Raw genomic sequence first — 16,168 nt, forward strand, 5'->3', positions numbered from 1 at the left:
CTTGTTTCAGCTGGAGGTCAGCACCTCGGAGACGACCGTTGGGCATTGCGCAATGCTGCTGTTGGCGGCGTCGCCAGGTGCGTCCGATGATGTTGGCTGACGTTCCGCAGGCTGAAGAGGATATTTTCCGCGGAGCAACATAGCCTCCAGGTACCAAGAAGGTCGAATTTGACTGGGGGAACCGAGGTTATCTCCCACGACAGCTACATCGGGCGGCTTGTCTGTGGGAAACAGGCCATGTTGGACCCTCAGCAGGGGACCAACATGCGCGGCCGCCCCGGTGTCTCGCAAGGGGTCCCGGCTCCCTGCTACTGGCCGGCCGCTGAGGATGCCATAGGACACGCCGAGCTGTCATTTTTCAACATGGGCCGTGGCGGACCAAGACTGGACGGAGAGGTTGGAGCGCAAGGCGCGGCCGAAGAGAAGAGGGTTGGTGAGCAAAAGTAGCACGAAGCTGAGGGTGACGGCATGTCGTTGGGGTCAACGCCAAGAAGCTACGCATGTACTTCCTGGGATCCGGGGTCTTCAAAGTTGCATGCATGTGGGGAGTTGTGGCGTTCGCACTAAAGAGACAACAGCTCCCGGGTCGAGACGTCCCCCCCCTTGAGATGTCGATGCTGACGCTCGACCATCTCCATTAGAGAGATGCTAGAAGTGATGTGGGCCATCAAATTCTGGCCTCGGCTGAATCCTCTCACCTGTGCCTGTCTGATTTCAATGTTGGTTGTGCGGAACTGGTTGTCCCGAGGTCTCCTCCCACGTGACATCTGAACCATCCGTTTGATTCCGCATTGGCCATGTATATCTACCCAGGCACGGTATCATACAAATGCGTCAGGATTCACGCCATGGAGAGACGTCGTGTTAAGCTTTGGAGTCTTCTGCTGCCCTGTGGCAAAGCAGCACCAAGCCAGAGACACGTCTGTTGGGTGATAAGCTTCACTCACCGCAACGTACGACTCTGGCTCCAACTCCACGTGCGCAAACCCATCGGAAAGCCACACCGCACTTATTTGTGGGTGGTCTTACGGAACCTCAGCAACTTCCTGCTGCGGGCGGGCAGCCCTTCGACAGCCTCTCCAATGGAAGGCAACGACTGAGCAAGCTTTGGGCGATCGGCCGCCGCGCCTTACCGCCCAACGCATGACGCATGGCTGCTGCGCGTGCTCTGGCTTGACCAGGCGTTCGGTCTGACATCAGCAGGCCACGCTGACGTTGACAGCCCGATACACCGGTAACGCCAACCGCAGCTCAAGTCTAAGAGCCAAATGCTTACACTACCTCGCCCACATTGCAGGCGATGAGGCATTGCGTGCCTGGTCGGCCACATGCAGTGATCCTACTGTCCGGTCTCAGGCATGACGCTACCTAGATGCCTTGTAATGCTGATTCCTGGTTGTAAACAAATGGCATCCGCCCAACTCGGCCGTTACTATCTCATATTCACCGCTCACACTATGCACAAGCGCTTCGGCCTCGACGTGTTGAGATAAGAGGCGGCTGTGCTCTTCTGCGCGGTTGTAATGGCGGCAGCACACCAGCTGATTCGCACTAAATAAGGTTTTACTACCCTCAGGCCTATAGATAGTTAAATCCAGCACTTTACTAGTATATTATAATTTAACCTTTATATATATCTAAATAATAATTTATTCTTATATTTAATATATTATAAGTATTTTTATAATTTATATATTTTAATATAATTAGATTATTATAAGTTATTATTAAAATATAAAAATATTATAAATTTATAATAAAAATAAATTATATAATATTAATATATATTTTTATTATATTAAAATATATTAAAATATATCTTTTTAAAATTTAAATTATTTATTATTTAAAATACTTATTATTATATTAAAAATTAAAGTAATAATATAAGTTTTATATATTATTAAAAATAATAATAAATTAATTATTATAATTTTTAATTAAATAAAAGAGTATTAAATTAATAATTATACTTTTATTATAATAATTAATTTAATTAAAAGTTTTATTTAATTTTTTTAAAAATTATAATTATACTTTTATAAATAATATTTATTTTTTAAAAAGTAACTTAATTAAATTATTAGAAAATTTGTATTATTTAAAACTTTTAAGTTTTTATAAAACTATAAATTAATTTATTAAAAATATTATTTAAAAACTATTTAAACTTTTTTAATATATTTAAAACTTTATAAAAGTTTTTAAAAAGTAATAATAATATAAATTTTATATATTATTAAAGATAATTAATAAATAAATTAAGTATTATAGTTTTTAATTAAATAAAAGAGTATTAAGTTAATAATAATATTTTTATTATAATAAGTAATTAAAAATTATATTATAAAGTTTTAAAATATTAATTTATTATATTAAATATATATTTATATTTTAAATAATTTTATAAAGTTTTAATAATTTTTAAAATATTTATATATTTTATAATAAAATAAAAGATAAAGTAAAAAATTAAAAATAAATAAAATAAAATTAAAAATAAATAGAAAATAAATTTTTATTTATTTTATTAATTTATATTTCTTTTATTTATTAAAGTTATAAAGTTATAAAATTATAAAGTTATAAAGTTATAAAGTTATAAAGTTATAAAGTTATAAAGTTATAAAGTTATAAAGTTATAAAGTTATAAAGTTATAAAGTTATAAAATTATAAAGTTATAAAATTAATAAATAAATTATATAATTTAAAAATTAATATTAAAACTAATTAATATATATATTATTAATTATTAATAATTATATAAATTATTTATATTTTTAATTCTATTATTAAATTAAAATAAATAATTAAAATCTTAAAAAATAAAATATAATATATTTTTAAAAATTAACTTAATTAAGTTTACTATATAAAACTTTTTATAATAACTTTATAATTATTTATAATATTATCTATTATTAAAAGATATCTTTTATATTAGTATTTTGGTTATACTTAATTTATTTAAGTTAGTACTATTAACTTTAATATAAATTAGTCTATTAAAGGTTAAAGTTATTATAAACTATAGATTAGTCTTAATACTATTAAGTATTATATATAATATTACTATATAACTTAGGTAAGTTAGCTAAAATAAGTAAAGATAAAAGCTATTATTCCTTTAAGGGTTCTAGCTCTACTTAAGTAAATATTTATCTATTAGCTCTATAAGTAAAACTACTTAAAAGTAGTTACTTAGCCTACTATATAACTTATTAAACTAAGAGATAACCTTTAAGTAAGGTAACTATACTCTATTATTTAAGTTTATAGTTCTAATAGCTTTATAAAAAAAATAATTATTAATAATTAAATCTATAACTATATAAAAGTAAACCTTTATTTTAAAGAGAAGTTATTATTATTTAAGATAATTAATATATTTCTAGAAAAGCTAAAGGATTATAAACTTAATTTAAAGTATATTAAGATTTATAAGAATCTTAAACTTAAGCTTAAGGGTTTTAGTTTAGATTTAACTTATTTAAAAAGGAAAATACTAAATAAACTTAAGGAAAGGCTTAAATAAGGTTAGACTAAGTTATAATATAATAAAATAATTAAATAAAAATTAATTAGAAAATTATAATTATAGGTCTTTTAGCTTTATATTTAAGAGGATTAATAATTATATATATTAAATTAAAAATTAAAATAATAATTTAATATATAAATATTTATAACTTTTAAAATTTTAAATTATTTTTATATTAAAATCTTTAAAGATATTTTTTTTATTAAATAAATTATTTATTATTTAAAATCTTATAATTTTAAATAAGATTTAAAAGTTTTATCTCTCTTATATCCCTCTTATAATAAGGTATACTTTCCTTTATAACAAGTTTTTAACTAGGTTTATTCTATTTTAAAGCTATCTATGGACCTCTATTATTATATACAACAATTCTTGTGTGAAGAAACACTGAGATCCCATTGTATCTCGATTAGTACCCAATGCCAGCAAGCTCTCGCGGAATGTCTACTTAGCTTCAGCGAGCAAAACAAGGTTAAAATTCATATGCGAGGGGGGTATTTCTTGTTTGGATAAGTATTTTCCGCCAACGCAGCATAAAAGATATCCATCCAACATATTCAAAACTAATCTATGTTTCCAAGTTGTAGAAGAATTGCACCGACACGGCCATGGCTGAAAGCAAGACCTCGCACCTCAAGGACATTGCACTACACTGTCTCAATATAACGTTTCATTTCCCTGCGGGGGAGTTAGCGTTCGATATCCAGGGCCACGTTCCGTATCCAGGGCCAGACTGCCGCAAGGGGGGTGTGGAGCAGGTCAGTGGTGACGGAGACTTACCAGTCTGTGACGGCCTCATCCCATAGCCGGATTTCATGCTCCCTGGTTCCCGCGAAATGATCGACGAACTCGTCTCCAAAAATCTCACGTGCGATGCTTTCTTTCCGAGAGAAGCGCTCCACAGCATCCTTGAGGCTCTTCGCCAATCGCTCGCCCTGGTCAGACTCTCCACCGATGTCATCGCCCTTGCCCAGAGGCGGGCATGGAATCTCCAATTTGTTTTCAATTCCTCTAATCCCACAGCCAAGTATGGCAGCGTAAACAAAGAAGGGATTGGTGTCAGCACCTGGCACGCGAACCTCAAATCGGGTAGCGCCAGGTTTCGATGTTGGTGGTGCGATGATGCGGATAGATGCAGCCCTATGCTCCAAACCCCAGGAGACGGTCACTGGTGCCCAAAAGTTCTCGACCAGACGCTTGTAGCTGTTGATAGTCGGGGCAAACATGGGCATGATATCTGGCAAGCCTTCTAGGAGACCGGCCAGGAAATTACGACCAGTGTCGGAAAGCTGAGCGATATCAGGCCAAGGGGAGGAGGGGTCCGGGGTCTCACGGACCAGAAGGTTCTTACCGTCCCTGTCAACAAGGGAAACGTGCATGTGACCAGAGTTGCCAGGGAGGCCCTGCTTTGGCTTCGCCATAAAACAGGGCGTGACGTTGTACTTGGTTGCGACGGACTTGACGACGTACTTGAACAGGCTTGCGCGATCAGCCATGCCCGAGACTTCACCGAACTCGAGGGCAGCCTCGTAGACACCTGGGCCGCTCTCTGTGTGCCAACCCTCAATATTGCAGCGGAAAGCCTCGCAAGTATTGAAAATATCATAGTAATAGTCCTTATTGTGAACCGGCCTCGTTATGCTGTAACCGAACATGCCCTCTGTCAGGGACGGGAGGTGATGTGTCGGATTCTCCTTTAGGTAGGTTGCGGCCGATTGGCTATCGTCCGGCGTCTTGAACTGGTAGAACTCATATTCGGCTAAGTGAATGGAGACGAGTCAGCGATCGGGGGTCGACCCGCGACAGTGTAAATGTGTAAGCATTGCAGAGCGGCTCACCTCCTGCCATGGCGCCCCAGCCCTTCTCAGCAAGTTTGTCGACCTGCCTTTTCAGGAGCGACCTCGGACAGGCACTCAGGGGCTCTTCGGTGTCCGGGTCATGGAAGCTGACCAGGAAGAAGGGCACATTGTCCTCCCAAGGTATCCTGCGGAAGCTGGACAAGTCCGGGATCGCAATCACGTCGCGGTAGCCGTTCTCCTTATTGCTGATCTTGAGCTCCTTGAAGTATGTCTGGTCATGCATGTCCCAGCCGAAGATGACAGAGCAGAAGCCGAAGCCGGTCTTTGCGATGGAGAGGAACTTTTTCTTGGAGACCAGCTTCCCCCGCAGGACACCATCTACGTCGACCCCGGCGAGCTTGACGCTATTGTCATCGGCGAGGATGGAGGGGAGAGACTCGACGGTGATGTCGTTGGCGTCGGGAGAGGGCTTTCCGGTATCCATGATGTATGACGCGCGAGCCCGTTGCTGCGAGACCAGACGAGGCGAGACAATACGGCTGAGGGTGATGTGCTGCTTGCAAGATGGAGGAGCTGCGCGGGTGAACAGCCCAGGTTTGGGGCGAGAAGGGAGCAGGAGGGCGAGAAGGGAGCAGGAGGGCGAGAAGCAATGGACCCGTGCCCTGGGAAACCTTGGAACACGGCGTGGCGTGGCTGGCACCCACAGTAGGTACTCGTAGAAACCGCCTGGGGGATGATCTCGTGGGGCTTGCTGATCCTACAACGTGCTGTGGTAGATTGGGTGTGCCGAGCCAGCGTCTGCATGTAGATAAGCTCGCCCGAGATCGCAACGTCATTGGCGGGGCGTGCCAAGCTACATGCAGTAGGGAGTAGTGTATCCGTACGTGCTAGGTGCCGAGGGCGAGGGACATTTCGGACACTGCGCTAGTACTGGAGGGCCCGTCGAGAATGCCCCTCACCTAGACAACTAGGTACCTAGGTACCTAGGTACCGGTTACACGTAGAAGAGGGGCACGTACCGGCCTTATCTTGGCCGATGCCCCTCGTTGATATGGAGCTCTCCCCTCGCAGCTTCAACTGGACGGCCCGAGACAGGCACATTTCGGCTCGAGGACCAGGCAATAAGGAATCCGCATGAGTTTGGCCATTTGTTACATTCCCCATGACCTGGCCCCGCCCCGGGTGTCGTGCGCAGCACCCGATCCGGTCCGGTGATCGCCCCGCGGGCGGCCGAGTCAGGACACTGCTCGCAGGAGGTATTGACTGATAAGAGCCCGCGATAGTGTGACGGACGAGCCTCGCAAGTGATGCATCGCCGTCCTGACAGTCCTGCCACGTACAGGCTCGGGTGGTCGGCTGGGCGTGGTGGAACTTGGAAATTTGTCGTCAGAATAAATCCTGTCACGGGCGATACGATCAAACTCAATGCCCAATCAGCCTCTGTGGGACGATAATCAACATATCGGGCGTGCGTCCTTCAGCACTGTTCTGTACGGAGTACTTAGTCAACAGTACGAAACGCCTTGGGAGGCCCCGCCGACAACGGAAGCTGCAGCTACCTGCCTACCTAGGTACCTAGGTGTCTATCTCCCTACCTGGTCCACCGGCTTCATCTTCGCCTTCGTCCTCGTCCTCGTCCTCGTCCTCGTCCCAGTCCCACCTGCTCTTGACACCTTGTCTGTTGCAAGCCCGCCCCCCACTAACGCCCTGAGCTCCCGTGCCCCTCGCCCTGCCTCAGACTCGCCCCTTCAACGCTTGACTGGACCGCCCACGCCCGCCGTGACAGCATAGCTTGCCACTCTTGAAACCGCGCCAGCAAACGTCGGAGCATCATGGCACGCCTCTCCGGAAAGAACGCAATCGTCACCGGCGCTGCTGGGTGAGCACCTTCTGTCTTCGCCCCCAGGCATCTTCGCTGACCCTTCTGACCTCATCCAGTGGCATCGGCCTCGAGACCTCCATCCTCTTTGCCAAGGAGGGCGCCAATGTCCTCATGGCTGACATCTCCGCCCCGGCCCTCGAGAAGGCCAAGGCCAAGGTGCTGCAGCTCGTGCCCTCGGCCAGCGTCGACACCGCCCTCTGCGATGTCTCCAAGGAGGCCCAGGTCCAGGCCCTGGTCGAGAAGCTCGACTCCGCCGGCGGCCTGGACGTCATGTTCAACAACGCGGGCATCATGCACGGCAGGGACGCCGACGCCGTCGAGACCCCGGAGGAGATCTGGGACTTGACCCAAAACATCAACGTCAAGGGCGTGTGGTTCGGCTGCAAGCACGCCGTGCTGTCCCTACGCCGCCACAACAAGACAAAGGGCTCCATCATCAACACCGCCTCCGTCGTCGCCCTGGTCGGCGCTGCCACGCCGCAGCTCGCTTACACCGCCTCCAAGGGGGCGGTCCTCGCCCTGACCAGGGAGCTCGCCATGGTCCACGCCCGCGATGGCTACCGCTTCAACAGCTTGTGCCCGGCGCCCCTCAACACCCCACTGCTTCAGGACTGGCTAGGCGACGACAAGGAGAAGAGGCTGAGGCGCGAGGTACACTTCCCCACCGGTCGATTCGGTGAGGCTATTGAGCAGGCCCAGGCCGTCTTATTCCTGGCAAGCGATGAGAGCAGCTTCGTCAATGGCCATGTGAGTAATCTCCCCACTCGCCTGTGAACGCGAACTCAAGCAAGATGAGACATTGACGTCTGATCTATCTAGGACATGGTGGTTGATGGTGGTATGACCAAGGCCTACGTCACACCTGAGGGGCCTGCCAGCGCCGCACCTGTCAACAACGCGCTCAAGGACTCATTGGATGCGTGAGGTGGCACAAAAGGCACAGTCCCCGAGGACTCGCGGGAATCTGATGGGAAAAGGCCAAATAAATACTGTGCACAGAGAAAAGTACCCTTAGTTGCCGAATTGTACCCTCCCCGGGAGTGGGGTGCACCGGAGGGCGGTTGCACCCACACAGCCACTGCAGCGTGATGATATACGCTCTCGTGTGATGCGTAGCTGGACTCAACAATAGTTTGTTTCACGAAGGTGCCAGGCAATTTAACTTTGGAATCCCACAATATTAATAGAAATGCTGCCCGGGAATCAGATTGTATGCCCCTTGAGCAGTCAGTCTGTGGGGACCTGTATGCAGGAGTCTGCTAGATTCGCCTCGAACTACAACCCGAGTACTGGTGGTGTATGAAGTAGCTACGTCAGGTATAGATTTTGCCGGTTTCAACAAAGCGAACCCACGGCGCTACTTGCGCAGTGCGGCACTTCTTCCCATCGCTACTGAGATGCTTTCGATGTGATGTCTTCAAAACTGGCCTTCGGTGTTACCCTCACCCATGCTCTTGCTCCCTGAGCTCCCGCTCTGGATGGCGCCAACAATACCATCCATATAGCTAGCGCCGCTCCACTTCTGGTGCGTCAACACATCGACACCGAGGTCCTTCTCCCGCCTCTGCACCAGATTCACGTACGCCAGCATGCCATCATGTTTGAATTCCTTGGCCAACTCATTAGTGATTGTTGCCGTGCTGTGCAATCCCGCAAGGGAGATCAGTTGTAGGACGAAGCCCTCTTTAGCGATGTCCCAGATGAAAGACCTGAGCTTGTCCTCGGTGAATCCATGCGCCATCCAGTTGAAGGAGGGGCTCAGGTTGTACACCAGGCCTTTGCCAGGGTACACGGCTCTGACAGCACGCCCGAGTTTGGTGCAGATTTCGACGTTAGGGTCGCCCGTCTCCACCCAGAGCAGATCTGCGTAGGGCCCGAAGGCAACTGACCTCTTTGTCGCGGCTTCCATACCAGCTTTGTAGTGATAAAAGCCCTCACGCGTGCGAGGTATGTCCCAGTCAAAAAAGACTTGCTTACCCCCCCGGGTGAGGCTCGCAGCAAGCGCACGCCGGGCTGTCAGCCCCATGTCTCGGTGCTTCCTGACCGTGCTCTCATACTTTCCGACATCGCCCCCCTCTGCCTTGAGGTGTGCCACAGCGGCATCGTCGAAAGTGACCAGCTTGGTGGTCTTGACCCACTCGGCCTCGAAGGCGTCGACCTCCGGCCCCGAGGCACCAGCCGCTTCCATCTCCTGCAGTGTTTCTGCCAAAGACTTGAGGCTGGGGTCGGCCACGCCCAGGATGAACTCGTGGTCGCGGGCATCAATGGAGCTGCTCAGCAGCTTACCACTCTCAGAATCCGTGCGAGCGATGACGAGATTCTCGGACCCCATAACATCCCACTGAAAGCGCGCGGCGACAAGGCGGTTGATGTGCTCGCCGATGGGGACGAGGACCTTGCCCGCGAGATGGCCACACTTCTTGCCGCCGTGGAGCTGGTCCTCAAAGTGCACAGCCGCCGCGCCATTCTCGGCGAACAGCTTGGCCAGCTTCAACACGGCCGTCAGGCCCCCGTGACCCGTGTCACCATCAGCAACGATGGGCCTGAAGTAGTCGACATACGGTGCCTCGGCCCGCTCCGAGGGGCTGAGTTTTCTCCGAAGGTCCCACTGTTTGCGGTCGTGCATGGACTGGGCCTTGAACATGCGCTGGACTTGGTTCGGTACAGTATTGTAGGGGTAGTCGCCAAAGTCTGGGGAGACCTCGTTCGTGGAGGACAGCGTGGAGGAGCATGCCCAACCGGAGAGATAGAGCACCTCTTGGTGAGGGGCTTGTTGGGTCATCTGGACGGGATCAATGACGCCCACTGTCGAGAAGACACAAGGTGAAACATCAGCACAGTCCTCAAGACTCACAAAACACATCAGGCCGTCATGGTGGTCGCTCACTGGTGTGGATGGGCTCGCCGGCGCTCAGCCTTTGCTGGACCAAGTTCCACAGCTTCCTGGCCATGAGGGAGCTAGGATAGCTCTGCTGCAGCGAGCCCCGTTTTGACACGACATCTGCGGCGGTATATGGCCGCTTGATGCCGGCATACCTTGAGGTGGACCACCACTCCTCGACATCTCTGATCTGCTGTTGGTAGAGGGCATCTTCGGGCGGGCCAGCCTTGTCCTGCTCTGGCAGGATGTGGAAGGAGTCTGACGGGAGCGAGCTGGTGACAGGCGGGTGGACAGGTCGTAGTGGGGCCATGGTGGTCGCGGTCGAGGACCAGAGTCGTGATGAGGCCGAACGGGCTGGGGCGCGGGCATGGGTGGACAATCTTGTCGCCGTCCTCTTCGGGACCGAGGCCGATAATCTGCGCAGCATGCTGGTCCACGCTGCCTCACTTTCCGCTGCAGAGTGTTTGTGGTGGCGGCGTTAGTAGTACGAGGCGGTAAATGAGGCGGAGGCAACAAGCTCGTGGTGTAATTCTGCGCAAATGTAGCCTGGAATACCCAATACCCCGTGTCCGTGGTGTTGTCCACGAGGAGCTTGCTTGAGAGGAGAGGCCGGGATTTGGGGGGTGGGGGAGGAAAGCGCAACAGCTCGAAGGCCGTCTTGTACCCGTTTGGCCGATGCGCGGCCGGCTCGGAGCCGGAGGGGGCTCGGGATAGGGACATCAACCCCTGGGCTTCCAGAAGAAGTGATTGGGCAATGGGCTCTGTGAACAACAAGCGGGGTCCCTGTGCTGTGGGTCGGTTTACCTCGGCTCACCGGCAGCGGGAGCACCGTGGGGTGGGTGTGGAGGGGAGAACCTGGGGTGCTTTTGGGGGAGGTGGGCCTTGCCATGGGGGCTCCAAGTTCCCGAGGTCACCTTGTCTGCTTGCCTGCTTGCCTGCTTGCCTGCCAGGCTTGCTTGGGGCTCAACGTCACAACCCCCCAACCCCGCGCTCGGGTCGAGGCTTTGCCTCGGGATTGGCGGAGCGGTGCACAATCTCCCTGCCTTTATTAGCCCGAGGCGAGGGGATTGGCATCACCATCACCGGCTGCTGAGGCTGACATTTATAAGTTAGGCAATCAAGCCCGGCCGACCTCACAACAATTGCCCGTCCTGTTATCCAACCTTGCTCTGTCTACTCTGCTCCCGTCCGCCGTCCAAGCCCCAATACCGCCAGTATCTCCCTCCAACACCAGGACCGGCCAGCCAGCTCTCACTGCCCGCCCGCGCGATGGCTGCCCGAGTACAGAGCTCATCGCGAGCCATGGGCGCTCTGCGGCCACGGGTAAGGCCCTCGATCCATACTTGTCGTGCTGCTATCGGCCGTGCCTGGGCTTCGTCTGACGCCCCTTTCCATCCATTGTAGGTTCTGCGTGCCCGCCCAGGCGCCATCGCGAGTGTCTCAGCAAGGCCGTACTCGTCCTCGCCGGAGCCTGACCTGAAGACCACCCTGAAAGAGGTCATCCCCGAGAAACGCGAGCTTCTCAAGAGGGTCAAGTCCCACAGCTCTGCCGTCATTGGGGAGGTCAAGGTCGAGAACACTCTCGGCGGCATGCGCGGCCTGAAGGCCATGGTGTGGGAGGGCTCCGTTCTCGATGCCAACGAGGGCATCCGCTTCCATGGCCGCACCATCAAGGACTGTCAGAAGGAGCTTCCCAAGGGCAAGACTGGCACCGAGATGCTTCCAGAGGCCATGTTCTGGCTGCTGTTGACCGGCAGGGTTCCCTCCACCAACCAAGTCCGTGTCCTGTCGCGCCAGCTGGCCGAGCAGGCCCAACTGCCAGACTTCGTCAACAAGATGCTCGACGCCTTCCCCACCGATCTCCACCCCATGACACAGTTCGCCATGGCCGTCTCCGCTCTCAACTACACCTCCAAATTCGCCAAGGCGTACGAGAAGGGCTTGAACAAGGCAGACTACTGGGAGCCCACCTTTGACGACTCCATCAGCCTGCTGGCCAAGCTGCCCACCATCGCCGCCAAGATTTACCAGAATTCGTACAAGGGAGGCGGCGCTCTGCCTGCCGACGTTGACCTGGACCAGGATTGGTCTTACAACTTTGCCGCCATGTTAGGCAAGGGTGGCAAGGAGAACGAGAACTTTCAGGATCTGCTGCGCCTATATCTCGCCCTGCACGGCGACCACGAAGGTGGTAACGTGTCGGCCCATACCACCCACCTTGTCGGAAGCGCTCTGAGCGACCCATTCCTCAGCTACAGTGCTGGTCTCCAGGGGCTTGCGGGGCCTCTCCACGGGTACGACCATTCGGACTCCTCCCCCGCCCCCGCTTCTTCTTTCCTGGATACGGTACCTGCTAACATGCTTCTGTCCTAGTCTCGCGGCTCAAGAAGTCCTGCGGTGGATCGTTCAGATGAAGGAAGCCATCCCGTCGTCGTACACAGACAAGGACGTCCATGACTACCTTTGGTCGACCCTCAACTCGGGTCGTGTCGTACCCGGCTACGGGCATGCCGTCCTGCGCAAACCGGATCCTCGCTTCGAGGCTCTTATGGACTATGCTTCCGCGCGCCCCGAGATTGCTGAAGACCCTGTTTTCCAGCTCGTCAAGAAGAACAGCGAGATTGCACCAGAGGTCCTTAAGAAACACGGCAAGACGAAGAACCCCTACCCGAACGTCGACTCGAGCAGTGGTGTTTTGTTCCATCACTATGGCTTCACCGAGACGCTCTACTACACGGCCACATTCGGTGTGTCGAGGGGTCTGGGTCCACTGGCGCAGCTGATTTGGGATAGGGCATTAGGACTGCCCATCGAGAGGCCAAAGAGCATAAACTTGGCCGGAATCTTGAAACAGATTGAGGGCAGTTAATCGCAAGAACTTCGCGGCGTATGGGGTTTGTGCGGAAGAGGAATTCATAATTTGATCCATGCCCTTCCCGCAGCTAGTGGTCCGCTGTTTTTGTCCCCTCACCGGACTGGCTCTCGTGATAACACCCAACAACGACCGACTCCAGTTATAGATATTTGAATCCCACGCCGTTTCAGCCTAAGCACATACAGCGAATTCCACGGACAGGCAGATATGAGTTTTTCTGCTCCCTCTGGCTCAGACTTGTAACGGGGCGATTGATTAGGATTAGGGGGGTGGGTTAGCAACAGCCAGCAGTACTTAGCATATTATATATTCAGCCTCCTATTTACCGTAAGGTTTCACTTCTATAATATATTTTATTATTATACTATTATTATACCTTTAAAAATAATAATATTTAAAAATAAAATTAATAATTAAATAATTTTTTTATTAATATATTTAATTATATTTATAAAAGTTTTTTTAAAAAAATATTTAATAAAAATATTTAATAAATATATTTAATAAAAATATATAATAAAAATAAATATAATATTTAAAAATATTTAATTTTTAAAATATATAATATAATTTTATATAATATATTTTTAAAACTTAAAATTAAAAATTTATAATTATATATTTTTAATTAATTTTTATTTATTTAATTTTTATTTAATTAATTTTTATTTAATTAATTTTTATTTAATTAATTTTTATTTAATTAATTTTTATTTAATTAATTTTATTTAATTAATTTTTATTTAATTAATCTTTATTTAATTAATTTTTATTTAATTAATTTTTATTTAATTAATTTTTATTTAATTAATTTATAATATTATAAATTAATTTAATTTTTAATTTAATTTAAATTTTAATTAAAATTCTTTTATATTTTACTTTTTAAAAATAAATATTAAAACTCTTTAAATATAAATTTAAAATATTTATAAATTTTAATTTATTTTAAATTAAATTTATAAGTTTTAATTTTTAAAAATATATTAATTATTATAAATAATAACTTTTAAAAAATAAAAATTTATTTTATATAATTATAAATTTAATTATTAATAATTTTTATTATTTTTATAAATTATTAAAATTATAAATATAAATAATAAAATAATATTATTTTATTTAATATATTAAATAAATATTTATTTATAAAATAAACTTAAAATTTTTAATTATTTTTAATAAATATATTTAAATTATATAATATTTATTAATATAAAATTATTTTATAATTTATAATAATTTTAATTTAATATATTAATATAAAAAATTTTAATAATAAATAATATTATAAATATAAAATATAAAATTATTATAAACTATTTTATATAAATAATTAATTAAATTAATTAAAAATATATTATTTTATTTTTAAAGTTTTAATTTTTATTTTTAATTTAATAATACTTTTAAAATATTAACTTATAATATATATAATTATTTAATTATTTAATTATTTAATTATTTAATTATTTAATTATTTAATTATTTAATTATTTAATTATTTAATTATTTAATTATTTAATTATTTAATTATTTAATTATTTAATTATTTAATTATTTAATTATTTAATTATTTAATTATTTAATTATTTAATTATTTAATTATTTAATTATTTAATTATTTAATTATTTAATTATTTAATTATTTAATTATTTAATTATTTAATTATTTAATTATTTAATTATTTAATTATTTAATTATTTAATTATTTAATTATTTAATTATTTAATTATTTAATTATTTAATTATTTAATTATTTAATTATTTAATTATTTAATTATTTAATTATTTAATTATTTAATTATTTAATTATTTAATTATTTAATTATTTAATTATTTAATTATTTAATTATTTAATTATTTAATTATTTAATTATTTAATTATTTAATTATTTAATTATTTAATTATTTAAAATTTAATTATTTAATAAATTTTAAATATTTTATATATATTATTAAAATATATTTTATAAAATAATTTTAAATTTATTTTAAATTTATTTTATTATATTTTAATATTATTAAAATAATAAATATTAAATTAATTAATAAATTTAAATTTAAATTTAAAATATTTATTTTAATTATTTATAATTATATTTTAATTTATATATTAATATTATTTATTTATTATTATAATATAATATTATTAATAATATTATATTTATTTATTAATTTATATATATTTTAAATTTATAATAAAATTAAAATTAATATAATAATATATTAATTTATTTTATATAAAGTTATAATTATATTATATTTTTATATTTTATATTTATATTTATATTTATTATAACTTTAATAATTAAAAAAGTTAATATTTATTTATTTAATAATTATATTTACTTATTTAATTCTTATTAATTATTTATTTAATATTAATTTTTTTAAATAATTCTATTATATTTATAAGTACCTTTTAAGTTAATATTAAGAGACTTTATAGTATAATTTCTTTCTCTAATTTTTAATACTTTAAGTATAAACTCTTTCTAATATACCTTTTAGTATACCTTTTAATATACCTTCTAAACCTTTTAACCTATATATATTTAGATATTAATTAAGTATTTAGATGCTAATTAAATGCTAGAAGGTTAGAAGTTTAGAGGGCTAAAAGGTTAAAAGGAGGGCTAGAAGGTTAGAAATAGTATAGTCTTTACCTTTACCTTCTTACCTTCTGGCCTTCTAGTGGTCAGTTGGCATCTGAACGCTTAGTTAGTACCTGAAGGTATATAGGCTAGAAGGGGTGTTAGAAGGGGTGTTAAAAGGGGTGCTAGAAGGGGTGCTAGAAGGGGTGCTAGAAGGGGTCCAGAAGGGGCTTGTACTGAAAGTATTGAAAATTTGGAGAATCCTGGTCAGGTACATAGTTTTGTATGGGCCTAGTATGTAAATTCTTGTATTGGGTGAGTAGTTAAAAAGAACTAGGTAAGTAGACACAATTACTAGGTGAGTAGACATTAGCTCATTAAAGAATTATATATTATAATATTTATTTATAATTTAATATTTTAATAAAAAATATTATATAATAAAATATCAATATATTAAATATAAATATATATATAAGTTACCTTTTAGAATATTTAAGTAGGATACTAGATATAATTAGAATGATAATATAGGCTTGATTGACTTATTGTAGGTGCTATAACATGCGATAACAAACGCGACCACCA

General features: G+C 42.5%; 4 protein-coding genes across 4 annotated transcripts; 2 read left to right on the plus strand and 2 right to left on the minus strand.

The window, feature by feature from the left end:
• Positions 1 to 3,852: 3,852 nt before the first annotated feature.
• KVR01_003718 (uncharacterized protein) lies at positions 3,853 to 6,217 on the minus strand. Its single transcript, XM_044787378.1, has 3 exons — positions 5,384 to 6,217; positions 4,326 to 5,304; positions 3,853 to 4,223 (listed from the first exon to the last, which is right to left on the minus strand). The coding sequence occupies exons 1-3, from the start codon at positions 5,826 to 5,828 to the stop codon at positions 4,193 to 4,195; spliced, it is 1,455 nt and encodes a 484-aa protein (XP_044648733.1). The 5' UTR covers positions 5,829 to 6,217; the 3' UTR covers positions 3,853 to 4,192.
• A 959-nt stretch (positions 6,218 to 7,176) lies between these two features.
• KVR01_002450 (uncharacterized protein) lies at positions 7,177 to 8,150 on the plus strand (the record flags this gene model as incomplete). The annotated part of the gene is made up of 3 exons (XM_044794034.1): positions 7,177 to 7,223; positions 7,283 to 7,973; positions 8,046 to 8,150. 3 exons carry the CDS (start codon positions 7,177 to 7,179, stop codon positions 8,148 to 8,150), a joined length of 843 nt encoding a protein of 280 aa, XP_044647465.1.
• A 493-nt stretch (positions 8,151 to 8,643) lies between these two features.
• KVR01_002763 (uncharacterized protein) lies at positions 8,644 to 10,534 on the minus strand (the record flags this gene model as incomplete). Its single annotated transcript, XM_044787041.1, has 2 exons — positions 8,644 to 10,031; positions 10,114 to 10,534. 2 exons carry the CDS (start codon positions 10,532 to 10,534, stop codon positions 8,644 to 8,646), a joined length of 1,809 nt encoding a protein of 602 aa, XP_044647778.1.
• Positions 10,535 to 11,045: 511 nt separating this feature from the next.
• Positions 11,046 to 13,346, plus strand: KVR01_002031 (uncharacterized protein). Its single transcript, XM_044788947.1, has 3 exons — positions 11,046 to 11,430; positions 11,512 to 12,401; positions 12,481 to 13,346. The coding sequence occupies exons 1-3, from the start codon at positions 11,377 to 11,379 to the stop codon at positions 12,974 to 12,976; spliced, it is 1,440 nt and encodes a 479-aa protein (XP_044647046.1). The 5' UTR covers positions 11,046 to 11,376; the 3' UTR covers positions 12,977 to 13,346.
• The last annotated feature ends 2,822 nt before the right edge of the window (positions 13,347 to 16,168 follow it).

This window comes from Diaporthe batatas (assembly GCF_019321695.1).
Source record: "Diaporthe batatas strain CRI 302-4 chromosome Unknown Contig00003, whole genome shotgun sequence".
Classification (NCBI taxonomy): Eukaryota; Fungi; Ascomycota; class Sordariomycetes; order Diaporthales; family Diaporthaceae; genus Diaporthe; species Diaporthe batatas.

Bases quoted from the DNA above. Each gene is read 5' to 3' on its own strand.
- KVR01_003718 (XM_044787378.1), bottom strand. From the start codon at position 5,828: ATGGATACCGGAAAGCCCTCTCCCGACGCCAACGACATCACCGTCGAG. The intron at 5,305-5,383 runs GTGAGCCGCTCT...CCATTCACTTAG, and splicing joins CTGGGGCGCCATGGCAGGAG to CCGAATATGAGTTCTACCAG. The intron at 4,224-4,325 runs GTAAGTCTCCGT...ACTCCCCCGCAG, and splicing joins GATGAGGCCGTCACAGACTG to GGAAATGAAACGTTATATTG.
- KVR01_002031 (XM_044788947.1), top strand. From the start codon at position 11,377: ATGGCTGCCCGAGTACAGAGCTCATCGCGAGCCATGGGCGCTCTGCGG. The intron at 11,431-11,511 runs GTAAGGCCCTCG...CATCCATTGTAG, and splicing joins TGGGCGCTCTGCGGCCACGG to GTTCTGCGTGCCCGCCCAGG. The intron at 12,402-12,480 runs GTACGACCATTC...CTTCTGTCCTAG, and splicing joins CTTGCGGGGCCTCTCCACGG to TCTCGCGGCTCAAGAAGTCC.